Here is a 27,383-nt window from a genome sequence, read left to right on the forward strand (position 1 = left end):
AGGGTTCTCGACTGTTGTAGAAAGAAGTGGCTGATCTTTAATGCAATATCTACATTGCCCATTATCAGCAACCATTCATCCAATGTTCCAAAGGCACGTTCTGTTAACTAATCTGATATCATTTTAAAAGGCTAACTGAGAAAACATTGGAGAAGCATTTTGCAATTATGTAAGCACATAATGTAATCTGAAAACTGCTGCCCTGGTTAAAAAAGCAATGCAACTGATCTCAGCTGGTATTCTGTCTGTAATGGAAATTACAAAGTGACCCCAAACTTTTGGCCGGTAGTGTATACTTGATTATATTCTTGATACACTAACAGTGCTTCCATGTGATCGTACCTTACTGGAGGGAGAGAGAGAGAGAGAGAGAGAGAGAGAGAGAGAGAGAGAGAGAGAGAGAGAGAGAGAGAGAGAGAGAGAGAGAGAGAGAGAGAGAATCATCACCTCTGAAGGAAGACCTCATAGCGCCGTCTGTAAGCAAAGCCGGCTCTCCTCACCCTCAGATTCTCCATCAGCCCCAGATACTTCACCTGGTGACGGATCAAGACTTCGTCAAATCGACCTGGGACAGGAGGAGAGGGGAGAAAGTGGGAGAGGGAGAGAGAAAAATGTAAAGTCTGTTGGACAAAATGAACCAGAGAAAACCAGTCTATGCTAAACAACAGAAGTAGGAGTGACAGAGGACAGAGAAACAGTGTGGAACTAACAAAAGGCCGACTGTGGAGAGAAACAAAGGCTGGCCCAATAAACTGACGACCACACGGAGAGTTAAACTGCAGACGCTTATGCAGCTGAAAACAAACTGTTTTGGTTGGAATTAGTGTGAGCACAGGATTAACATGATGTTTCTGGAAAATATTAGCTTGTGAAGCTGCTAAGGTGCTTCAACTGTGTGATTACAAGAACCGTTACATAAAACTGGCATCAAACCATTGAAAACTATTAGCACATAGAAGCAAATAATAGCCATAATCATTTGAATCAAATGAGTACGTCATTTCACGTAATGCAAACACTGATTCTAAGTGTTATTTTCAAGGTTTTAATGTCCAATATCCTATTCAAAAAGTGACATAAAAGTCGATTAGGTTCAACTGGTCAACCAAAATTCAAGATAAAAACCTTGAACATCCGGGCTTCAGAGGATAATCAATCAAGCCTGAATAGAAACAATCAGACCTCTGTGCTATCAGGTTAGCTTTTTTCCACATGTGGCTAATGTGCATAAAATACAAGATGGAGAAGTAGCTTGGACATTCAAGTTAAATTTCACTAATGCACTTTATGACTTGCCCTGAAATATTTGATCACAATTTCACTTATTGAATTGTAAATGGACTGTATTTATATAGCGTTTTTCTAGTCTTAACGACTACTCAAAGCGCTTTAACATAGTACAGTACATTCACACACTGTGGCCAAGGCTGCTGGACACGATGCCACCTGCTCATCAGATAAACATTCACACACATTCACTCACACCCCGATGGCGCAGCATCGGGAGCAATTTGGGGTTCAGTGTCTTGCCCAAGGACACTTCACTACACGGGACTGCAGGCTCAGGGATCGAACCGCCAACCTTCCGATTGGCAGGCGACCGCCCTTTGAAGCAATTGAATTGAAGCATCACAGTTTTTTGAATGTCAGACATCTGAACTTGAAATTACCAAAATATCACAAAGGGGAATTCCAACACATACTGTAAATTATAAATAAATTCGGAGAGCGCATGCCCTATCTCACAACGTTTATGCTGTGTTAATTTTCCCAGTCGGGAACACATTTTTTCGATTATTATGACACCACAAAAATGCAGCACAAATGCCCTATCCCGCAATGTTAACTAAAGTGAAAAAATAGGTATTCAGTTGCTTATATGATTACAAATACAAATGATTACAGCTATTATTCACTTCGATTTTAGTGTTATACTTGACAAATTGTATTTTATATGCATAATTGTACAAATTACAGACCTAAAATATATGGAAAAGTCTAATCATCTTAGCACAAAATTAGTGCTGTTAGTCGAGTATTAGTCGAACCATGGTTGGCACAAAATGGCAGAAAGTTCCTTGTTTCAGCTCATCCCTCCTCTTCTCTCCTCAAGTTACTTTTACTGACCAATATTAATGTCAGCCCATACATTTATGGAAAAGGGAAAATAAACGTGTGTTCTGATAAATGACTGGATGACAAATGCTACAAATAGATTTAGAGTACTTTGATAACAATGTTGAAATAATTTGAGCTGTAATGCACACACTGGTTGATTGATTGGTCTAAAGATGACATGGTTTTGGTGTCTGAATTGAGGTGTTTTATACTCATCACTTACTACTTGTGATTGGAGTTCACTATGATAAGTCTGATTCAGCCCGTTATCTCAATATTTGAAAGGATACTTATTCCTATCTTGTACTATACGAAGCAACAACAACAAAAACAAGACTTGACTTCATACCTGCTTGCTTGGAGTCATTGGGCTTAATGCAGCGGATGTACGACGGCTCCTTCGACATGAGGATCTCCATGAGTTTCGCCAGACTGGCTTTGAACTGGGTGGCTGCCTGGAGGGGCAGACACAAACAGACAGAGAACAGAGAAAAGATGGTTAGGAAGGGATGAAGAGATGAAGGGAAGAGGATGGGAAAGGAAGCTGGTCCGTAACCGGAGGTAGAAACTGGAGAGGTGAAGAGTGTATGCACGCAGATTGAAGCCCGCAGGCAGAGATGATGACCTAAGAAGAGCTACGCAAGCAGAGGGGAGGCTGATGTGACTGGCAGTCCAGTGGAGACTGAACACTGAGCGCAGTGTGGAGGACTGGGAATCTAACTCGCCAGCCTGTGACAGTACCCTGCTCAAGTGTCTGTGTGTGTGAAGGGCATACAAGAGTCAGGGCATTCCTCAGTGTGGGAGGCCGCAGAGAATCCCTATCAGACCGCCCACTCAACACTGGAGAGGGGAAACACACCACTGTTTGTTTTGCTGTGGGAAAATAAGTTGGGATGCATGAGATTATGATTAATAAGAGTGTGGAAAACAGAAAGCAGAGAAAACCTCAGGACACAGAGAGGGCGCACACACACACACACACACACACACACACACCAAGGTATCTCACCGTTTCGGGACGTTTTTTGTCACTCAGCTCCTCTCTGTCAAAACACTGGTTCAGGATCTTGTTCTCTGACATACACATAACCTGCAAACATACACAAAGAAAAACACAAAAAAAAATGTAAACACTGTACAACTTTCAACAAATGTATCACACTGTCGAAGTGAAATACAGTTACTGCTTTGTCTTAAAATAATCCTGCCAATTCATTATCTTCCTTTATATGTTAAACTCAGATTCACCTCTTTTAAGTTCCTGAAGAGCAGGTCGTTGTTCTTGTCCAAAAATCCTGAGTGAAGAAAATTTAATTAGATTTCTGATACATGTACTGACTAATCATTTCCACTGAGGGCCCCGTGGTGTCACTTGTCACTGGCTATAACGTAGCAGTGCAGTGCAGTGGTGTGTGTGTGTGTGTGTGTGTGTGTGTGTGTGTGTGTGTGTGTGCACGTGCTAGTGTAACGTCGTTGTTTTTGTCTGTGAATAAATGCTAAAACTCCTCAAGATCTGAGCCAAGTTCCCGTGTCTTGCTTGTAACTTGCAGATATAAGTGACGGGGGTTAGCCCTGAAGTTAGCGACAACTTCGGCCCAGGATCGCAAACTTAAGGTGGACTGACCTTTAAGGTGGACCAGCTATTCTCATTAGTGACAGGCTGCTCCATAGAGTTTTGCTCAGATTTTTACACAATTACAGTTATATACGTATACATATATATACATACATACATACATATATATATATGTATACCCCAGTGAAATGCCAGGAAGGTAGGAAGGTAAGAAGGTATGAAAAAAATAGATACTGCCCAAGCCTAGGACTAACCAATGTGTGTGTGCAAACTTGAGTATCAACTTGCCCAAATCCAACTGAACAGGACAGAGCTGCTATTGTTACTCTAAACTCTGATGTAGACACATCCAGGACTGGCTTCCACTCAGTGGGGAGATACTACCCAGTGGGCATTTTTGTCTTAATGTAACCTGTTACCCCACACAATAATGTAGTCTGAAACTCAGAGCAGCAGACTGGTGAGTATAACATGACTACACTGAAAATGTACAGTACATAATGCTCAATTCGTCATGTGAAGTATTAGAGTGCAGGTAACTCTCACCAGGTCTTTATTAGCAATCATTAGTTTTTGTTTAACTCCCTTCACATTGTGACAAAGGTATACACGTTGTTTTGGATTGAAGATGTGTTTTATTTAACCAGTGGTATTGGTTTTTAGTAATGGAAAGTAGTTTTGCATGCCTGACCTCCATGCCAAATTCACCACAACACCAAACATCCGAGGACTTGAGGTCACACTGGATGTTGCTGCTATGCTTCAGCTGCTTGTTTATAGTTACAAATTGAAGAGGGATAATTTAAATATGGACAATGTTTACAGCAGCACACAGACAGACACACACACACACACACACACACCGTTGACATTGTAGTTGACTTCTCCAGCGTAATGCAGCAGTCTGAATTCATCACGGCCCATTACCTTCCGGGTCTTTGCATCAGCCAGTTTGTGACTGCAGGGAAACACACACACACACACACACACACACACACACACACACACACACACACACACACAATATCAAAGTAAACAGACTGGACAGATATTCAATGGTTTACAGTCTGGTATCACAAGCCAGTCAACAGCTAGACAATACTTCTCTGGGTATATTTGTGGCATTGCAGTCGTTAAAAAAGATAAGAATAGGAATCAAACTAACGTGACAAAGTGTGCGTGTCCTCCCACAGTGTCCTCCAGCTTCTCTAGGAAGGTGAGATCACTGGCGTCTCCGGGTCTCAGACACTCCTCATCCTGTGATAGGAGGACAAAAAGAGCAGCAATCAGCCATTTTCTTACAAAAGCAAAAAAAAATCTGTATTGCAGTCCCCAAATCCTTTACATCGCCTTGAAAATAAGGTACGGTGTATGTATTCAGAGTTTACAGAAATCAGTGCTCAGATCAAATCAATTTATTTAAATTTATAAAGCAGATGATACCAGTTTTTGCTTGTCAATGTTCATCATTTTGGGAAATACGCTTACCGGTATTCACTTTCTTGCCGAGAGTTAGATGAGAAGATCTGAACCTCTAAAGCTCAGTAATCAATACGTCGTATCTTTTTTGTTTATTTTTTATTTCTATTTTTTCATGTTTATTTGAATAGAGACAGATGCTTAGACATAGACATTTGTGCAACAAATCTCCAATGTACAGCATCACAGCATTTATAGCTATTGCTAATTTCCAATGCCCATCCCTAGATGTTTAATCAAAAACCAGCGTGTAAAAACGACAAGATGTTATTTTACGAGTTTAAGTTTTGGAAGATGTTGAACAATTACTTTTATGTGACATCTTATTAAGTTATTGTGTTCTTTTAAGTAGTTTATATTTTTGGCATTTTGAAATACAATCTTAGTTTCAAACGCTGTGAAACCTTTGTAGCCGTCACAGAGTCTCCTCACCAGAATGGAGATGATGCCTTTGAACTTCTCCTCCACCAGGTCACAGATGATTTTGTTATTGAAGTACTGCACTGGCTCCCACTGCAAAGAAACAATCAATATGTGATAAATAAACCCTATCATGGGCATTAGTTGGCCTTGCATGGCATAATGAACAGAATTAATGTTTATTATTGTTTTTTGAAGAGCCACGGCCGGCTGCTTTTCTCACCATCCAAACTTTGAGGTCCAAAAAACCCCTTTTGGGACATACAGTAAATCTTGGCCAATATATTAGTCTAAACCTGACACAATTACAACCGTTCTAAGACCGTGAATGACCATAAGGTCAATCATCTGCGGAATCCCAGGAATCCTGGCACACAGACATGCTGCTCACCCACTTATATGTGGACACACACACACAAACACAGAGCTCCACATGCTGAGTGCAGCAGTGTTAAGTTATGTTTGCACTGAACAGCCACAACATTTCCACAGAGATGACAAAGAGTGCGGCCCACGGTCCTGATGTCAGATGATAATGGGCTCTTTGAGAGGTGAGTCCAAGTTTCTCCCACAACCTGCTCTCTGACCACCAGTGCATTTATATTAGACTAAACACAAGAGGCTCTTGTTCCAAAGAAGCAAAACAAAACGATATAAACGCAGTGATAGAAATGGGGCAAAGACAAAAGGAAGCAAGTGAGGAGAACATTCAAGACTGGGATCTTGAATTAGATATAATCCTTCAATGCAGACCTCTTTTGACATGTAATTTCCTTAAGAGGTTTCATTTAAGACTTTAACTGTAAATAAATAAAATACACCATAACTCTAAAAAAAAAAAAACAAAGAACGGAGTTAATTTCTAATGGGACAGCATCTTCTAAAAACATGTGCACTTACTGTAAATCATTTTAAATAAAAGCGTTAGTGAAACAGTAGAGTGATAAATTAAATTACCAATTTCACATTGAAAAACACAACTGCAACCACAATCACATTAGGAGCTCTTTGCGAAGCCTAAGCCCTGGCTGTGGGAGGAGAAAAGGGCTCATAATGGATAGTGAAAACTACATTTCTCAACAGCATCAAAGAAGTGCACACTGGAGGAAGAAAGTCAAAATAAAACCAAGAGAGCTGGTGAAGGTGGAGCCACAGGAAAATAGAATACCTTTCCACATAAATCCATATACAGATTCCAAGTGTAAATGCAGCTATGGTGCATGAACATCTGGAATAAACAATGTAGGTGGGAGGGGGGGGTAAGAGGGGGGAGGACACTGAGGGAGAGAAGAAAATGATGTCTGACCGTGATGCCTTCAGCCTCGTACTCCTCCTGCTCCGACTTTAGGGTGAGCTCAATGAAGAGCTGCTGCAGCTTCTCGTTACAGTAGTTGATGCAGAACTGCTCAAAGCTGCAAAACACAACGATACACACAATTCTTACCAATTCATATTATTTTGGTAGTGGGTGACTAATACTACCCACATACAGTGGTCTTATTATAATTCATACCATATATACAAATATGGGTTAGAAAAACACTGTGTAGGTTAAGGTCTGTTCATTTTCTGACCTTAGATATAGTGGTTTGACACAATTCCTTGCACAAGGTCCACTTGCTGGGAATTTCTGGAGCTTTGTGGGTGTGGGTTAGTTTGTTTGTGTGCTTTTTGTTCTATTACTTTCAGGTTTCAAAGGATATGTATGTAAAATAAAATTAAAAAAAAACATAATTAAAGATCCCCTATCGTAAAAAGTGAGATTTCCAGCTCTTGTTTGATTATAACGCAGGTCAAGGTGCTATATAAACCGTGTGAAAGTATCAGAACACTCAGTCCACAGAGAAATGCACACAGCTCTTATTCAGAAACAAGCCGTCAGGACTTCTGTACGGTTGTGATGTCACAACTATACTATATGTAGGTAGAAAGTGCTGCTACAGTGCCATTACAGTAATTGTCTGCCTGCACTGATGGTGCAGAGACTCCAGGAGCACAGAAGCAGAATACTGAGAAATGCTGACCAATCAGAGCAGGCAGAGCTTTTTCAGGAGGGGGGGCTTAAAGGGATATATACATATACATTCAGACAGACAGAATGTGAAAAATAATGTGCTTTTTAAATATTAAAGCATGTAAACCTGTTCTAGTAGGAACCCAAAATACAAGAATGAACCTAAAAGTGAGCATAGAATGGGACCTTTAAGTCTAAAATGTGTTTCACTTTTAAATAGCTATGGTTTAAATTTAACATTAACAAAAATCATAAATACTGTACCTGTTGTGCTGGAAGACCTCAAAGCCATAGATGTCCAGCAGGCCAATGACCGAGTAATTCTTGTGGGAGTCATCCTGTAAGAGAATCAGAACAAATGACATCTTCATATGTATTTCAAAGAGAAAACTAAACTATAACACAAAGCCTTCAAATAAAACTTAAAAATCAGCATTTAAAATTGAATAAAATGTGCATTGAAGTAAAATAAAAATGTCACTACAGGTTTTGCACATTGACCGATTTTCAAAAGCTGTATTCAGAAAAAAATGTATATTGCGAATACTATTGTATAACCAGTATATTTGTCTAATCCTGGTATGTACGGTAATAACTAAACCCTAAACAAGATTAAGATATTGTTGATATTATACTGTATAATATTGAGGTATGTTCACCTTGTGGAAATGTCCACAAGGTGGAGCTGTGCTGTAATAAAATGAAGGGAAGACAACATGCTGTGCACTACAGTGTTGGATAGTGTTTGGGTTTAGTTTGAAAAATGTAACAGCATGATGAAGTAAAAATGAATCAACAAATTACATCAATGGTCACTGGAGTGTGTGAGTGTGTGTGTGTGTGTGTGTGTGTGTGTACCGTGTATGTCAGTGAAGCGTTGATCTTGTTAACCAGCCAGGTGAAGGTGCGTCCATACACCGCCTTGGATAAAGCATCCCGAGCTGATGACGCTTGCTCTAGGTTCAGCGGGCTCATCAGCTGATGAAGACACACAAACACAAACAGTAAGAAGAGAGACCAAGTAGAGACAGGCAAAGACAGACAATTTACAATATAATTACACTGGACCAGACCAGACATTACACAGACAGGAAATGCCTATCACACACTCGCGCTACAATGAGAATGTGTATCCAAACCTACCTCCTCTCCCTTGGCAATTATCTTCTTGTGTGTGAGTGCCTCTGTCAGCACTGCCCCATTCACTCCTAACAACTGGAAAAGCACAACAACATTAGCACGCCGCACCGCCAACGTCAAATAAATGATGTTGTCATGTAAACAGACAGACGTCATGCGGCTCAGCAGCAGTGACATACTGTGTATGGTATCTCTTGATTATGTCTCATGAAGTATAATTGGAAAATTGTGCGTGTTGAGGGTGTTCGGGCATAAATAATGATTTTTGTGACCAACAACTATCAATTTCTGCAGTTGTAAATCAAACTTCACTGTAAAAGTGCCTCAGATATTGTCCATGAGTTAGGATCCCTAATGAGAGCCGACTTAAAACTTTTATTTAACCATGAATTGTGTTCCCCTGAATGTCACCTGCTTAATAAAATAAAGGATGATGCAGCTGCATCAAAATACATACTATTTCATCATTTCATTCCATTTATACATACAACTTACCAATGTTAACTTACAGCCTCCTATGCAAATGGCAAATTGGGAAATATGAGATTTAAGCTATGTATATATTTTTTGCATGATATTTTTGCATATATTCAGTATATATATATATATATATATATATACATACACACACACACACACACACACACATACATACACACACACACACACACACACACACACACTGTATTTAGGTCATAGATGCTTGATAAATACGGGCCCAGGCCTTTAAAAATCTCCCTGCTTGCCTATTTCCCCATTAAGAGTTTATTTATGAGCCTGCTCGATGCAGCATCTTACCCTGGCCAGGTACTTTATCTGCGTGTCAGAAGTGATGCAGACATTGCCTTCTTCCCCGCCGTACTGCACATTCCCCAGGTGGAGCACACTGGCAATTATGTTCAACAACTCCTACACAGAGAAAACACAGACGAGGAGGGGTAGAAGCAGAAAGAATAATATGGGAATTAAAATGATAGATAAATTGTTACAAATGTGTGTGGAGAGAGAAGGACAGAGAGAAGAAAGGTAAAGAGATGACAGGCTGCAGCACGATACGATTATACAGATCTGAAGTTACTGCCAAGGCTATCTTTATGACCGACTTGGCAGAGAAGAGTGGCTTTGATTAAAATAAGGTTAAGAGTTGAACAGGATAGGAATGTAGCAATGTGCTCATCAAATATCATACTAGAGCTGTACACCTGCTCTCCACTCCACTATAAACAGTGTGAGATCTTAAAAGCTTTGAAAGCAAGCCCAGACTCATGAGCATGTAGGAAGACTCCCACGCAGAGCACAATATAAATCACTAACGCTTTAAAATACAAACATCCACAGTGTAAGTCTAAAACAGAAAGTCTCAGCCCCCTCAGGCTCATGGAGTACTTTACTTTTCATAGTAAAAACCTGTGGTGTATAGCCAGCAACACACATAGTGGGGGTTGTAATGTTTGTTAAAGTTTGTGTTAAACCTCAACTTTTGTTGTTTCAACAATTTAGTAGTTGTAAAAGAAGTGAGAATGCCAAATTATTCTGTGTATAAGCTTCATACTGCCTTTCGAAATTTCAGGGGAAAAGGTCATAGCTTCAACCTGCAGTCTACTTCGGGGTGAAAGAGACAGTTGCTAAAAGTTTACACTTCACACACTGCTTAAGGTGACAAAACAAAAATTGACACAGATTGAACTTGGTCCTTACCTCCACGTCGTCCTCGTTGAAGCCAATCACAGTCAAGGCTTTCCTCACCATCTTCCAATCACTGCGATCGTTGATGGAGCTCACTTTGGGACAGTTACCCTTTGGAACACACACACACACACACACACACACACACACACACACACACACACACACACACACACACACACACACACACACACACACACACACACACACACACACACACACACACACACACACACACACACACACACACATAAATCACTCTGAACACAATACATATTAATTCCTAGTAAAGTTATGAACATGTCCAGCAAAATCCACGAAGTAGGTGATGGTGTAAATAGATGTTACATGTAAAGTAAACACCTATTTATATTTGATGTAAACACCTACTTATATGTGATGTAAACACCTATTTACACAACACACATTAGGTGTTTTTGCTCGGTACCTGTTGGTGTGTGTGTGTGTGTGTGTGTGTTCATCTTGTGCCAGATTTCCCCCCTGAGGAAAGCTCCTCTAGCTGCACTGAGAGTCCCTGACTAAGAGCCTATTAACCAGAACTCCCACTGGGACACACACACACACACACACACACACACACAGTACAGACCAATGGCTTATGACAGGATAAAGAGAGCGCGAGAGAGAGCAAGAGTGAGAAAAAGATTTGCTGCAACTTCGCTGCAGTATTAACAGATGATTTATATTCATCTACAGGTTTCTCTACAGGGCCAAAGGTGTGGCTGGACAATGACTCCATTGAGACTTGACTATGAATTGGTTTTGTTGCAGATGTATGAACAATTAAAGAAAAAGAAAAAAAATTAAATATACACTTATACTTACATATATACTGTACATCTAAAATAGACTACATTAAATGCACAATATGTAATTTTCTGCCTCTAGGGGTCTCTCAATCAAAACAATAGCAAAAGACAGAGTTTGGTGACAGTGAAGTAGCGTGGGATCATGGGAGTTGTTGTTGTCGTCATAACCATTGTGGTCACTGCAGTCAGCTTCTCCCGGTTATTTTTAGTGTTTACCGTCCAAGAGGTTTTTACCGGGAGCTGAATTATCTCCAAAACAAACAGACCCCGTGGTTAAAACCAGTACTGAATAAAGCAGTTTCACGTTAAAAATCAGTGTTTCTCCGACACTGTTCGGTGAACAGAGGATGTCTCGGAGGGGCAGCGAGCCGAGCTACTGCTAACGTTCGCTCAGCTTGTTTCTCTGATAACTTAAGATCCAATGACTAAAATCCTTCATCTGGTTATAATATATAGTTAAAAACAACCTAGATCAACAACCAATGACAGAACCACAACGCAATGCAAGCCCAAAGGGGATATGACGCCACTGACAGGCGACCAAATGTAATGGACTGATACCTTGATTAAAATTACGGATTTCTCTCGGTTGAACATTGTTGGAAACATTTCTGAAAATGTGCACAACTCAACAAAATATATATAACATAGGTCTAGTCGTTTCTACACATTTTAATATGGAAAAAAATACATGTTATACCTTTAAATCGTCGTAGTTAACATCTACCTTGACGTTTTTATGGACGCAGGCTTGTACCTTCAACTTTTTATCAATGAAGTAGATCTTTTGTAAAGGAGTTTTTAACAGGGAGAGTTTCATGTCCATTCAAGCCGCAGAAGTGCTTCAACTGTGAGTCATGTAACATTGTCCATGGGAAAAATAAACAGGACTTACTTCCGCAACCATGAGCTTCCAAATTAGCTCCTGCAACTTTGCAACTCTATACAAGTACTATATACTTACTTTGACCAGGTACTGGTACTGCTGAGGGTTCCTCTCCAGGCCCAGGGCTCTCAGCAGGTCCTCCTCCCCTCCCTCGATCAGCTGATAGAAAATGTGGAAGTTCCTCTCCCCGTGGTTCTGGTGGACCACACGGGACTTCTCCAGCAGGTAGTTAATGATGTGGCCTCCAACTGGGGCACCCTGCCGACGGCATAAAGGCCAGTGAGGGAGGGGGGAGGAAGGGTAAGAGGAGGAGAGGGTAAGGCTGGGGTACTGAGGCGTTATGTAGGGTTGATATAACATGCAGGTCGACAGGGGTTTTGTAGTCCATAACATATTTTGTGTACCCACAAAAAATTCAGGAGGGAGGAATGATGTGAATAATTACAACAAATAAAATAAAAATCATATGCAGAGATTCTATACAAAAATACAGGGACAGAAACAAAGTAGATTTACATTGGTATTGTTATCATGAAAATGATACCAAATTAAGTTTGGTTTTCAATATTTTGAGGTAACAATATGTTTGGTTCTTGCAACATTCTGCTTTCCTATGAAGATGACATGATATGTAGTGTTAGTGTAGCCAGTGTAAATCAGACTGTCCTACTCACCTTAAAATCAAACTGAATGTCCATGTACTTGCCAAAGCGGCTTGAGTTGTCGTTACGCAAGGTCTTGGCATTGCCAAAGGCCTGGAGAGAGGGAGAGGATAGAGTGGGATGAAGAACAGAGAGAAAGGGGAGGAGTGTTGATTGAAAGATTAAGAGGTAGAGAGATAACAGGGAACAGAGAGAAAAAGTGTGATAAAGATGGGATGGCAGATGAGGAGGTAGCAGTGAAATAAAGAGAAAGCCACAGGCATTAGATTCCCTGCGGTGTTTGTCTGGGACAAAAGCACAGAATACAGGGCATAGTGTACACTCACACACTTATACACTTCTGGAAAGCATCTGGCAAAGACATGCCAGACATCTAAACAAGTGCTTCCGCAACTTTGTATTGCCTTGATTCTCCAAAAACACAGGCTTTTAACTAAACACAGAATCACTCTATACTTTACTTTACACATTCATTTCCAAAAAATATTTCAAGTATATGTGTGAGCAAGAAATGTATGCGAGTATCAAAAGAGGTGTGTTTGCATGTGTTCAATCAATGTGGGCTTTTGAAAACACATTGCAGTATGAATATGGAATACATGTATGATAATTTAGTCAAACAAAACTGAGCAGTCAAAAATCATACAAAAATTCACAGTTTTAGTGTTGCTCATGTCAGGGTGGAAGCATTCAGACGGTGGGACATTTAAAACTTACAATAAAATCCAGGATAATCAAATAAACTGCATTATATCCATCACAGTGGAGTTGAAAAATACTGACTGCAAGCTTCACAATTTTCCCCAACTGAGCAAACGATGCTAAAGCACTTAATATTTGGCAGAAGGAAAAAATTATATATTTATTAATTATTATATATATATATATATATATATATATATATATATATATATAAAAACTCACTAAAAACACTGGTTATTAACTGGATTGTCCTTTTCTTTGACCCCTGTGGGCCACTGTACACTTAGACTGACTGTTAACAAGTGAAATCAAAGTACATCAATGCCTCTTTATTAAACAGGCTATTGAGTGGCCGCTGGTTATACTGCTCTAAAAAAAAAGATAGCACTCAATAGAGAATAACAACATTAGACAGATTTCAAACCACAAATCCAATATGCTGAACAGCTTCGCTCTCGGTGTGCTACCACAGATTAATATAGTGCCGCGGCATCTCACCTCCAGCACAGGGTTGGACTGCAGCAGGCGGTCTTTGATGGTCTGCACCTGCTCGCTGGCTGGACAGGTGAAGGCGTAATACTGCAGGATCTTCTTTGACGCCTCCGTCTTCCCAGCGCCACTCTCCCCAGAGATCAGGATGCACTGGTCCTTTCTCTCTGTCCTCATGGAGCGGTACGAGTTGTCTGCCACTGCATAGCTGGAGGAGTGGAAGGAGAGACATGATCAGGCAGATGTATAGCAGGATGTTGAGAAGAGTAGGAGAAAACTGAACAACAAACAGGCCTCAGGCTCCAAACATTTGGTGTCCAAAATATTTTACAGTGGGTACAGAAAAGCCAATAACAGTCAAATAGTTAGCACATAATAAAAGAAAAGAAAATAAACCATTAAATATTGAGTTTATGCTTAACATTTCTAAACTGAACTGAATGAATGGGTAAAATAGAAATGTACATTTACACAATCTACAGTGTGCCAACAAAACAACAAAATCTCTTAAACAAATGACAGCATCTCATAGCGTGTGAACATGGAAAGACACCAGTATGAACCATAAAGTTCAGTGTGGAGCAAACCTGTTTTAGTTACAGTATCATTTGTCAGCTCTGTTGCTGTTATCAGCACTGCTATGTTGTTTCAGTCTGTTTGGACACATCTCTGACACCAGACTAATAGCTAGAAGATAAAATCACCAGTTTAGCCATAGCTGCATCATGTACTCTATGTGTGTACTGTATGTGTGTGATATTAGGGAGGGCTGGGGGGGGGGGGGTCAGGTTAAGGTCAGAGGAATTCCCTCTCAAGGGAGGAAATCTCTTGCCTGGTCCCATCATTTGCTTACTTTTCTTTCCACCTCTCCCTCCCGTTTTCTCTCTCAAACCCTCCACCTCTACTTGCCAAAGCACATATTTCTTTCCACTCAGATGGAGAGAAAACATTTGGCCCTATGCGCTAAGTGTCGAAGTAAAGAGAGAAAAAAAACACCAGTGGTAAGAGCAGAGAGAAAGGGCCAGTGAGAGATTCCGAAATGCTTTCGACGATGCCACTTCAAGTCTACATAATGCAGTGGATTGTTTTGTAGCTGACCTATGGGGTCCGGGAGGATTAAACACGGAATTCCCTGACCATTCCTGTGGCAACCTTTCAAACAAACACTCTGCCTCATGCTATGACGTCTTGCCAACAGTCTGAGACCATGAGAGCATTACGTAGCTGGTTGACTATGGGAGAGTGGCGCTTAGGGCAAAGATTCATGTGCACTCTAAACATACACACTGTGACAACATTTAGGAAGCAGGTGGAACACATTTTATGTCATCCTCGGGTAAAAAAAAAAAAAAAAAGCATCAACAGGCTCCTTCTATTAGTGTTGGAGCAAAAACCGTAAAAATGCCGTCCACTATGAATGATGCAGTCAATGTTTGGGCTGATCGGGGGAAAAAAATGTGTTTCACCTGTAATGGCAAAGAAGTGCAATAAATCATTCCATTCATGACGGACTGTTTTTAATGATTGTCTGAAGGAGTATTTGCTGAAACCAGCTTCTCTCCATTTGATTTCTGTGTGTCTTTCCTAACTTTTTGTGTGTGTTTCTTTGTGAGTTGAATACTGTAAGGTGTGCAGAGGTCGTGTACTCACATGTGTGGTGAGACCTCGTAGAAGTTGACTCCACGGTATCGCTCCATGTGGTTCTTGGTGTAGATCTCCAGGTCTTTGTATGGGTTAACTGACACTAGCACTGAACCAATGTATGTCTGATGGAGAGGGAACATACAGTCACACTACATTCATATGACAAAGACTCTATCACACACGTGTCAAACGTGGGCCAAATCCGACCCCTTGCTAATTTTGATACGGCCCCTATATACATTTAGGTTTACAATACATTTTGGCCCACCTACTTTTTGTCACTTTTCACAACGTTTCTTTCGTCAAGTTAAACATAACACTGCTTATTCTAGTGAAAATACAGTATGATCCTAATCGACTGGTCGAATGGTCTGAGGAGAGGCTTATAGGGCATGCTGTCATCTATTTTGATGATAAGTCTCCAAATCTCTTTTTTTACTCTGGTCCTCTTTAAATTTTGCGATGTGCAGCAAACTGAACCATGTATGCAAATGAAATGAGTTAGATTTTTCACTGTGACTGGGACTAAGCAAAGAAAACAAACTGTAGGTGGCAAATTGTCACAGTCAGTGTAACCCAGACACATGTCTGTGGATTAAATGATATTGACCACTTCCGCTATATTGTTAAACTAACTAATTGTTAAGTTAAATATGACGCTTTACCATAAAAAGCAGAAACACTGGCACATATGTCGGCCACTAAGTAAAAATAATTACAGTTACAATTTCGGTAAATTATAATTACAAAATGCAAAAGATAAGATATGTTGGGGGAACTTTAGAAATACTGTCCCCACTACATACATTTAGTTAATACACAAGGAGCAGTGACAGGTTCATTTTACAAATGTACAACATTCTGCTCATTATACATCTTGGTCACAATTCTTTAATATCCAAATGTAATGAAATCTGTATTAATGTGTATATTTTATGTACTTAGTATCTCATACCAATATCAACCTGGAAATTAGAATTTGTCAGGCTCTACAGTAATACAAACACATGCAACATTAAAGCCCCACCCTCCTCACTACACCCACTCACATAGATGAGGTTCTCTTTGAAGCGTTTGCGCAGGTTCTCTATGAAGGCGGCCTCGCTGGTGAAGTTCTCCAGCAGGACAAAGTCCTGCACGCCCACCCGGTCTCTGGCTGTCAGGGCCGACTCCATCATAGCCCGCACCCCGTCACTCGCCACCACCTAGAGGAGGACAAGCAGGGAGTAGGTGGGGTTAGTGACTGAACGTAACAACATAACCTGTGTGGTGTAACACTTCATCAATCAAACTCTGCTTGTCCTACGCAAGGACAAATAAGAGAAATGAAGAAGGGAGGGACCGAAAAACACCAAAAGCTACACATCATGCTCACATAATCCATCCTTATTAGGGAAGAAGGAATGAGAGGACTAGAAGAAACCAGCAGTTGAAATCATTAATCAGTGTTGCACCAACTAGGAGACAGATGACTATAGGTAGGTATGAACAGTTTCTCACTGAACTGTGATTATGGAATAACTGAAAAAAAAGAAAGTCTCACCTGTGTCTGACGGGACAGATACGCTTCTATTTTAAAATCAGCCCAGCTGTCTACATTGGCCGCATAATGTTTTGCGTTTTACACAAACTTTACTTGAGTAAACATGACCCGAACATCATTTATTTTCAAGTCTCTTTTCTTCTATTTTCCGCAAGTAAGAGTGATTGTGTGTTGGGCCAGAGTGCTGCCAAAACGCAGGTGGCCCACACTAAATACTGTGCCTGAAGGCATTCTGTGAAGACACAGGCGGAGAACTAAGGCTGCACGGTATTGTCATAAACTCAAAGAAGAACAGCAAATCCGCACATTGGAGAAACTGTAACAAGAGAATTCATGTTTTTTGTGCTTGAAAAATGACTGAAATGATTAATCAATTATCAAAATATTTGCCGATTACTTTTCTGTCAAACAACTAATCAATTAGGGGCCTAATCATTTCAGTTCTAAATTCAATTCAATTTTATTTATAGTATCAAATCATAACAGGAGTTATCTCGAGACACTTTACAGATAGAGTAGGTCTAGACCACACTCTATAGTTTACAAAGCCCCAACAATTCTAGTAATTCCCCCAAGAGCAAGCATTTAGTGCGACAGTGGCGAGGAAAAACTCCCTTTTAGGAAGAAAGCTCGGCAGACCCAGGCTCTTAGTAGGCCAAATTATTGCCTGTCATCTTTAATCCAAAAATTTGTTCAATCAAAATTTGTTAGTATAACGACTTGTTCGCACATCATAAGTCCTTCCTGTCCCATAAGCTCTCATCACATCTTTTAGGACTTAGAGAAAGTCCCCACAGCTTTCAACCCTACAATAGAGCACATTCAGACAATGGCTGTTTAAAGGTCTAAAAGCCATTCACAGACCTCGCATTCATTCAAACACATACAAAAACATAAACAGGAGTTTTTATGTTTAGCCCCTAAGTGATCTTACCACCTCTAAAATTTAAGATAGAGCCAAACCCAGATGTGGGTGGAAAATGTATCACTTCAACCAAAGTGCCCCAACCAGATTGCACATATCTAAAAATATACAGCACAAATTTAGAAAAACAACACTTACATCATTTGGCTGATCAAATCGCATGCCCAGGAAGCCTTTTTCTAAAATAGAGACTTGTGTTTTACGCATAAGATTGCGAATGTCACCCACATCCATGTTTAACATGCACTGAGTTGGACAGACCTAAAACCAACTCCACTTCGTGCTGAGGGTAGAGGCAGGGACAACACACACACACACACACACACACACACACACACACACACACACACACACACACACACAGCAGCAGGTGTTGTTGTCGTGCTAAGCAGTACAGTAGTCTATCTCTCAGGAGACTACAAAGAAGAGATGGTTAAAGGAGGAGAAGAGAAAGCTTGAGGGACGAGAGAACATATTAATTAGCGCGAGGTGAGACGGGAGAGAAAAATACAGAGAAGAGAGGTGTTAGAGAAAGAAGAGAAACAACTTGGGGAAGACAAGATGGTGGATGCCAGGTTATGACTCCAGTCCTGCATTTAAACTTGACTGGAAAGTTAACAATACTCCCTGAAATTCCACATAGCAGCGCCCTCAATAACACAACACCGACCCCATTCAATCACTGCATAGCATGGTCTTTTTACTGCAGATTCAGAACACACACACACACACACACACACACACACACACGCACAACATCTTGATTGGATTTCATTTTGTGTGCATGATGAGGTTTGATCCTGGGTTCCAAAGGGGAATCATGGTGCTTCACACATGGGTAGAAGCCATGGCACACTGGTGTGGATCTGTGTCTGTAAGTCCACCTAAAAGGAGGCAGAACTGCCACCACAGCAGGTAACAATGAACCTAATAACATTAGCAGGTTATGTTTATGCTCTTTAATTAACTGAACCACCCCTGCACTTTATCTTTACTGCCTCTCAAAGAGGTGAGTGGCCTGGCTAAGTGGGAGGCTGACTCACCTCTCATCTTTATGATCTGATGACGACTCAAACTTTCAATTCATCTGTGCCCCACTTTTACTTCTTAATCCAGGCTGTAACAACTGTGAGCATGTGTGTTAGTGTGCAATGGTCCTCACAAGGACACAGCAATTGCACAAATCTAAAGTGTGGACAATTTGATTTCATCTCTTTAGGTTGTACAAGGCCCTACAATATATTTGTACAATTCCAACATTAAAGTGACTAGAAATACTTGTAGAATATGCAATGGATAAACCTATTTAATACACATCGGCTACATTCACTGTAGGCTTCTTTAGCACCTGTGGAGGCTTTACAGATGCATTTAGTTCACCTTGAAGAGAACTAAATGCTGCTTCAAGGCAAACAATGCATCAAGAAGAGTGATGAGGAAAGGAAGTTGACACACTAAGAGGAGTGGTAGGTGTGGTTAACAACAGACTCAAAGCCTAATGGTTGCATTAAGGGTAAAAGTTCAAATCATTAGGATTTTCATGAACTTAAACCCCATTGCTGACCCTATACTGTATTATTATTATTATTAATACAATTGATACTGCTAATGCTAAACACAGCATTTCTTACTGCTGCTGCATCACATGAAAAATCATTCAACTGATGAAACACTGGGTGGCTTTAATTGTCAATGAACAACTGCTGTTTGCTGTAGTATTAAACCACACGCACTGTTACCAGAGTAAACACGTGTGTTGCCAAATCAACCGGGACTGGAAACGGGGAGCAAAAAACTTTGGAATGCATTGAATCAGTGTGGTATCAATAGAAGTAGTATTTTATGTTCAAGTTTTAATGCAGGCATGTGTGACTTCCCATGTCCCACATCCCATACATCCTTGTTTCTCTCACCCCATGAGCTCCAGTGACCTATTGTTTCACACATCTCTACAGAAAGCAATGGAACTGCAGCTGTGTGTGTGTGTGTGTGTGTGTGTGAACCCTGAGAGCTGAGTGAGTGTGACTCTAACATTCCTTGTTACCAGTCGCTGCAGTTCTCACCTGTCAATCACAAAGTACAGTATGTCTGGTGTTTTTGACCTCTTTGTGGTTTTTCTGGGGATTTCTGTATTTCTCTGTCCAGCTATTTTAGCTATTGCTGCTAATGCTAACTACCCACTTATTTTTCTTCATCCAAACACAGCTGCTGCTGTTGCTGCAGCTGGAAACATATGAAACATATGACTTCCTGTGGAGCAGAGGATTTTTTCCTGGGAAAGAAGTGCAAGACAGCAGGTGTTTAGACCAAAAGTAAAGATTCATCATCTTGGAACAGGTTAAAAATCACTGTTAGGTGTAGCAAAACTGACATTTACATTAAGATGTCATGGTTTATTACAAATCCCTCCAAATATTATGGCGCCAGGGAGGAAAGAAAGCAGAGCCTTGTTTCCTCACCTCTCCCCTTTTCTTCCTCCTCTATACATTCTATTTCTCAGTCACTTTAACTCCTTGTTATAGTCTCTCGCCTTCTCTCTCCATTACTTCATTGTTTCCCAATGCCGCTTTCACTGTTTGGCTTTCCTGTGTGTAGTGTCGCACACCGGCCCTCCACCCGGTCTCAGGAACACGCCAAGTACGTGCCTACCCTACAGTACATGTCGTCATGTTTTCCAAATCTTGTGCAGCAAACAAGGTAGCTTGGAGCCAAATTAACAGGAGGAGACCTGAAGAGGTACAACTCTCTGCTAAGACCTCTACCTCTATTAGTGTCTGACTCGTATGAGTTTTTGAGGGCAGGTACCAACAAATATGTAAACCAACGAACAGCAGCACATTATTCATCAGACGTTAAAAAGAGCTGATTAAGTTTTTCCAAAAACAAGTATCTGCCCACTAGAGTAGATTAGTCTAAAACAATCCTCTCTACCACACTGCCCGATCTTCCTTATTTATCTACCTCTCTCATCCATTCTTCAGCTCCACATCTTCTCACAATACAAACCACAATAACAACAAAACCCTAGAGGAATTTATACAACACCAGGAGTTCTGTATGTCAAAAAAATGTTTACCACAGAGAGCAATTAGGGCTGGGTATCATTTTCCAATGTTACTTGGGATGGCAATATCGGTCAGGTCCCCACTTTGGTCCAGACTGAAAAATCTGTTGAATGGAATGGCACAACATTTTGTGCAGACATTCATGGGTCCGAGATAGGGGTGGAACGGTACACTGAAGTCACGGTTCGGTTCATACCTCGGTTCAGACATCACGGTTCGTTTCGGTACAATGGAGGGAAAAGCATAACAAAAATGCAGAAGGCAACTGTTTTTATTGTGCATGTCTCAGACTGTACCACCTAGTGTCATCCAGTCTCTCCCCTGAGCTAGCTGCAACAGCCTGAAGCGTATAAAGTAAGATGTAAACAGTAAACAAGTAGGCTACCCCATATCATCTCCAGACTCCATCTGGAACTTATAAACAAAATAAGACAATCAGTTAGTAGTGTGATATGGGAGACAAGCGCTGCTCTCATATGTGAATGCACAGAGCAAGGGTGTTAAAAGAGCAGCTTCGGTTACACAGAGCAGTTGGTGAATTGTGGTGTTAGCTTCACACGCTAACAGCGGAGCTAGCAGCAAACAGCGAAGCTAACGGCGGAGCTAAAAGCGGAGCTAACAGCGAAGCAAATGGGCCTGGAAGCCATTTGTGGTCGAGGCAAGAAGGGATACAGCTACAGTACATCCGTGTTTGGTTGTATATGGAAGGGACTAGTTTGCTTCGTGTGGACTCACTGGACCGACTCGACATGTAGGCGGAGCTTGGGAGCTTCAGAGCTAAGGCGGGGCTACAGATTAGGTGTCCCTAAGAAACCCTTATGTAACAGTAGTTCCACATTACATTAATTCATTTGCACGCAAGTTTTATTTATTTTTATACCGTGTATTCTGTGTAAATTCATGTACCGAACCGATACACCCGTACCGTTTCAGTTCAATACGAATACATGTACCGTTCCACCCCTAGTCCGAGACGATGAATCCTACTGACTTTGGTAATCCCCAGACTTTGCCTCTAGAGCCACCATAAGGTTGACACTTTTGGAGTGAAATGTCTCAGAAACTATTGGATGGATTTTCAGGAAATCTGTTACAGACATTCATGTTCCCGTCAGGATGAATTGCAATCACTTTGATGATCCTCTGAGTCTTGACATTTCACCTCGTCACTATCAAATCAACATTACACCTGCTAAACATCACCACACTGTCATTGTGTCCAAAATACTATTTAACTGTCCCTCATGCCACCTAGTATTTTTCGCCACCTATTTTAATCACTTACATCTTGAATCTCACTATATTTTTTTCTACTATGCACTCTCCTCCCTTTAGTCCCCCCTTCCTCTTTCACAGGACAGATTGAACAAGCGACCACATCTCAGAGAAGCTGCGAAAAGGAGGAGAAAGCAGAGGGATTTGATCATCCGGCCAGCCTGCGAACAATAGCAGCCTGACAATCACGTCGCCCCGGGTGCGCTCACAGAGCTCAGATGTCACACTGTTTATGTAAACCTCACCTAACCTGCTGCTTTCACTGCGCCATACAGTGCGCATGGATGGATAATGATGAGAATTTTAAGACATAACAGCCATCTAAACCTACATAACCAGGCTTGAAGTAAGACAAGTTGACAGTGTTTCCACTTTACTGCTTTTTTGTGTTGGGTTGTGTTGTACCAGTGCTACTTTGTCATTGCTGATACCAACACTGAGCACTTAAATAGCTTGAGTCTTAAATAGCTTTATTGAACTTTATACATACCTTTCAACAAAGAGCATTGGTTTTTTTTCTACATTTAGGAGCCATAAACTTGTATGTGTTCATCACTAGCAAACATAATTAAAATATGGCTGTGGATCTTAGAGGTGTGTCACTCAACTCGTGTAAACATCATGTTTTAGTATACTATGATAGTACTGGCAAGTCTTATCTTTCCATGTGTCTGTAAAGCAATATAAAATGAATCCACAACAATTATGATAAATGATGAATTCATTCATTAAATCATTTTTTCAAGCATAACATGTCAAGAGTTACAACTTCTCAAACGTGGAGCTATAGTAAGCCATTTTTAGGGGAGTTAGATAGAAAATAATGATAATTTGAAGACCTCTTCTTGGACTCTGAAGAATACATTTTTCACCTTTTTTTGTCATTTTTCAAACTAAACAATTGGAAAAATCAGCTTAATCCTTAGTTGCAGTCCTACAATAATTACTTGTTTGGATTTAAAACAATTAAAAGGGTAGTTCAGTAATTTAGCATCCATAAAGTGGGGGTACTCACAAGAGACAGATGATCAAAATTAAAGCAGCAGAGGCCGCAATATTTTGACTGTTAGTCCTCAATATGGGTCAGACTCTATTTACCATAATGCAACTATATAGTGTCTTTCATTAGACCTTCTCTGATTCTTAAATGCCCACTTCTTTCAAACGCCACACCTCGATTTGGAAATGCAAGCTCTCTGTTAAAAAATTGTTAAGCCTCAAACACAGGCATAGTAGTGCTAACGAGTAAGATGGAGTGCCCCTTTAAGAATTGCACTAATCCATATACAAAGTCAATACAAAGTCTCATTTCTGACATTGGACTGATATCAGGGTATGTCAAATTATTTTACTTTGTATGACACACAGCCACATACAGCAGGCCTGCATGCAGTATGTCTTTCTCAGACTGAAAAAGGATTTAAAGAGCTAAGAAACAAATCAGGCCCTGGTGCGCTTAAACCAACTGGAATTAGGTTACGTTTTTGCAAATGAGAAAGCTTCAGGTTAATTATCCAAAAAGGTCAGGTCAGGTGCAGCAGTCAGTCCTGAAAATAAACTCGTATCCAACGTCTTTCGACTACTGTTTCACATGATTTGTGAAACTATAATTGCAACCAAATGTGGTTCTGATGAAGAGATGGTTAACTAGTCGCAGAATGTTTTGCCCTTTTTCTGCATTTTTCCACTATGAATCAGTTGTCTGGCACTGATTTCTTCTCTTCTCTCATCTGTTCTGCACTAGCTGGTAGAAACAAAGGTGCATGAAGTGAAGAAATACTGAACATCTAGATCCATTTTTTGAGACATGAATGTGGTCCTTGTGAAATTGTAGTAAGGTCATAATGATGCCAAGTGTGACATCAGAAGTCATGCAGGGGCTTATGGTGCCCTATTTTATTAGTCAGTCTGATTTTCACTGACATTGCACTGACAAAGCATTTTTACATTTTTCCACACCTGTACAGGATCCAAGCTTATTAATGTTTTGATTATGATTACCATGGAAACACCCCTCAAGGCTAAGCCGTGAGTATGTTTATTTCAATCTCAAGAGTCTGTGGAGCTGCTCTGCAGAGCAGTCAGACAGGTGGGACGAGCTAGCTGAGCCTCCCCGCAGGCGGCAGAAATGAACCAGCCTACCACAGGACATGTGGGCCAAAACAACACAACCAGCAGCTGGGAGTACTCTACATGTCATATCTGGTCACTACTTCACTAAGGACCCACCATGATTACGTGTTCCTGAGCAAGTCTACTCAACTCTGCTGCATTTTTACCAGCTCCAGGTGCTCCATGCTATAGCTTACCCTGAACTTTGATCTCCCTGGAGGGGGCAGGGAGCAAGTGAACGGACAACTTCCCTATACTGTGGAGTATCACATTTTGGTCACTGATTACAACCTATAACATAAAGGTGACAAATATATTCTTATGTAGAACGGACATGTTGCTTTATGGTGTTCAAACCAACTTCACCCAAAGTAAAAAGGTAGCTGATTTTAAAAGCACAACTTACTGCAATCTCCATTATAAAATATCCACACACCTAAAACTAATACAAAATAGATACAGAAACAGATAAAAAAAATCTCATATTAGTACAAGCACACAAAAAACCCGCAACCAGAATAACAGTGGACAGGCAGCGGAGTTTCACCTCTGGTTAAGCCTGAGTAGCTTTGACAGCAGGCTGGTTAACACTAAAACTCCAGTTACCATCTACCTTAACTAAACAGACATGAATCCTTTACTCGGTTACTTTAAGTTGAGTAACTACCTTTACTTTTACCCTTCAAATCAAACATTTATCATTTTTACGAGACATTACAACTTACCCGACACCAACGATACTCCATGGAGAAATAGCTTTGAGGTTTTCAAGTCCTTAGGTTTGTATTCCAGGTACAATGGGCTAGTTCACCAAGCCATTCAGAAGTTTTTTTTTTTTTTTTACTTCATCACAATTTAGACGTGACACAGTCGAGAAAGTGACTGATAGTCTGAGGAGAGTGAGGCGAGCCCAACATAAACTACCTATTGGAGGCAGATGCCCTGCAGGCAGTAATGACAACTGTGTCAGGAATCTCTCAGTGCATTGTGTGATCCTGACAAATCGGTGCTCCAACTCCCACACACACTGTTGTAGCAGCAGAGAAGGCTCGTAAAAAAATGATCAAATCCTTATGGATGCATATGCATGTGCCAAAATGTGAGGGTAAAAAAAAAAAAAAAAAAAATCGATATGTTTAACTGTAGGAGTTCAATCCAGCATATTATATCAGTAAGAGAAAATACACGCAGCACAAAAAAGAAGGTTTTAAGTCTCACATACTAATACATCACCGATTCAGCATTGATACATCGACGCACACTTTTCTTATTAACATGCTCAATGTTATTCTCAGTAAATGCCAAAGAATGCTGCCTGGCCACACAACACCACCATGTGATTGCCTCGCCCTGGGACGGCACGCACACACGCACACACACACACACACACACACACACACACCTAGAACCGATATGCATTTACAGTGAAAATGAAAATCTAAGTCAAAATTAAGATTTTGGAATGTTATAAACTCCAACACCAAACTTTGTTTAGAAAGCAATTATTTCATAAATTAGAAACTTTCAACATAATACACAGTAAAACATAGTCAGATAGTGTTGTGGGGGGGACATTATTCAGACTTAGTGGTAAGTGAAACCGAAGCAGAGGGACAGACACAACGCTGTAGTGGAGCCAAAGTAGCGTACTTTTTAATGAATGGACTTTATCGGTTAATGTGCAAATAAAACGCAGATACAGATAATCTCTCTCAATGCTCACATGCACATGCACACGCACACGCACACACACACACACACACACACACGCCTTCTCGGACATCAAACAGATTCGCATTCAAATAGCTCTGACATTAACGTGACAAATACAGAGTCAAGGTGAAGAAGGATGCTGAGATCAAGGAGGTAACAGTTAAGGTAAGCAATGTTGCTGTTATGGCTCTGACTTGCACCTGCCTCTCTCTCACCGATGTCCACGAAGTTCAAGAGCACACCGTCAAGGTTTCTACACATTTTAAATGCCATAGTAGGTACTCATTACACATTCTCCTTCTTCCATTCCAATAAACTCCATCTCCCACCTCAATAGCCTGACCAAAAGTAAACCCATCTCTCACATAACTCCTTACCTTTCACACTCTTGAATGCAAACCTGCATGTGTAGACAACCAATTCTCGGCTAACACTAAACCATCAGAAGGTGCTTTGATTTGGCCAAGTTCGGACAGATTTTTTCTGCAAGATGAACGTGTGGCCGGGTGTCTTACCAAAGGTCTGTACTTCATGGCTCCTTCCCTGCTCTCGAGTGATTTGTAAGGGGCTTTTCGTTCCCACTGCGGCGATAGTCCGGCTATAAGAATGTGGCCTCCAGTGCCGCGTCGCGACTGCTATTTAGCCAAGAGTTTGTTTTTAGAGGCTCTTCCCTTCGTCCTGAGAGCCAGCTGCCATAGCTTCTCCTCTTACTGCTGCTCACACAGGCACACACCTCACTATGACTCTCTTGCTCGCCACTCGTTCACCCAGTTTTCTTCTCCCTCCCTCCAGAGGAAATCGGTCCCTGTGTTGGGTGACATATAACCCCCTCCTTCCCTCTCTTTGCTTTTTTTCCCTTGTCCCCCTCTCCTCAATCCAACAGGCATTTACGCTAAGAAACGTACCATAGCATCTCTCATTTTCTCTCTCTGCTCTTAAGAGAAGGAAGGGTATAAGAGAGCGAACACATCTCCTATCATATGCACACACACACACACACACACACACACACACACACACACACACACACACATCTGGCCCTAACCACCCCTGGAGAGAGAAAAAGGATGAGAAAGGAAAAAATGTGTCCTGATGCCAAAGGGC

At 40.8% G+C, this 27,383-nt stretch overlaps 1 protein-coding gene across 4 annotated transcripts in view; it reads right to left on the bottom strand.

Annotated features, from left to right (window-relative positions):
- LOC144515728 (unconventional myosin-Ic-like) overlaps positions 1 to 27,383 on the bottom strand; it is a 62,225-nt gene that overhangs the window by 7,087 nt on the left and 27,755 nt on the right. For 3 of the 4 annotated variants that reach the window (XM_078246802.1, XM_078246804.1, XM_078246805.1), the window contains exons 2-19: positions 16,696 to 16,851; positions 15,653 to 15,768; positions 14,012 to 14,210; positions 12,824 to 12,904; positions 12,228 to 12,407; positions 10,446 to 10,544; positions 9,546 to 9,656; positions 8,751 to 8,822; positions 8,466 to 8,585; positions 7,872 to 7,945; positions 6,900 to 7,005; positions 5,606 to 5,686; positions 4,860 to 4,951; positions 4,558 to 4,652; positions 3,367 to 3,413; positions 3,128 to 3,208; positions 2,468 to 2,573; positions 448 to 565 (exon numbers count right to left, since the gene is read on the bottom strand). In XM_078246802.1, coding sequence (XP_078102928.1) covers positions 448 to 565; positions 2,468 to 2,573; positions 3,128 to 3,208; positions 3,367 to 3,413; positions 4,558 to 4,652; positions 4,860 to 4,951; positions 5,606 to 5,686; positions 6,900 to 7,005; positions 7,872 to 7,945; positions 8,466 to 8,585; positions 8,751 to 8,822; positions 9,546 to 9,656; positions 10,446 to 10,544; positions 12,228 to 12,407; positions 12,824 to 12,904; positions 14,012 to 14,210; positions 15,653 to 15,768; positions 16,696 to 16,851 — 1,934 coding nt within the window. Of the gene's footprint in view, positions 1 to 447; positions 566 to 2,467; positions 2,574 to 3,127; positions 3,209 to 3,366; positions 3,414 to 4,557; positions 4,653 to 4,859; positions 4,952 to 5,605; positions 5,687 to 6,899; positions 7,006 to 7,871; positions 7,946 to 8,465; positions 8,586 to 8,750; positions 8,823 to 9,545; positions 9,657 to 10,445; positions 10,545 to 12,227; positions 12,408 to 12,823; positions 12,905 to 14,011; positions 14,211 to 15,652; positions 15,769 to 16,695; positions 16,852 to 25,291; positions 25,397 to 27,383 lie in introns of those variants that run through there. The other variant, XM_078246803.1, reaches the window with a different exon arrangement.

This window comes from Sander vitreus, chromosome 3 (genome assembly GCF_031162955.1).
Source record: "Sander vitreus isolate 19-12246 chromosome 3, sanVit1, whole genome shotgun sequence".
Lineage (NCBI taxonomy): Eukaryota > Metazoa > Chordata > Actinopteri > Perciformes > Percidae > Sander > Sander vitreus.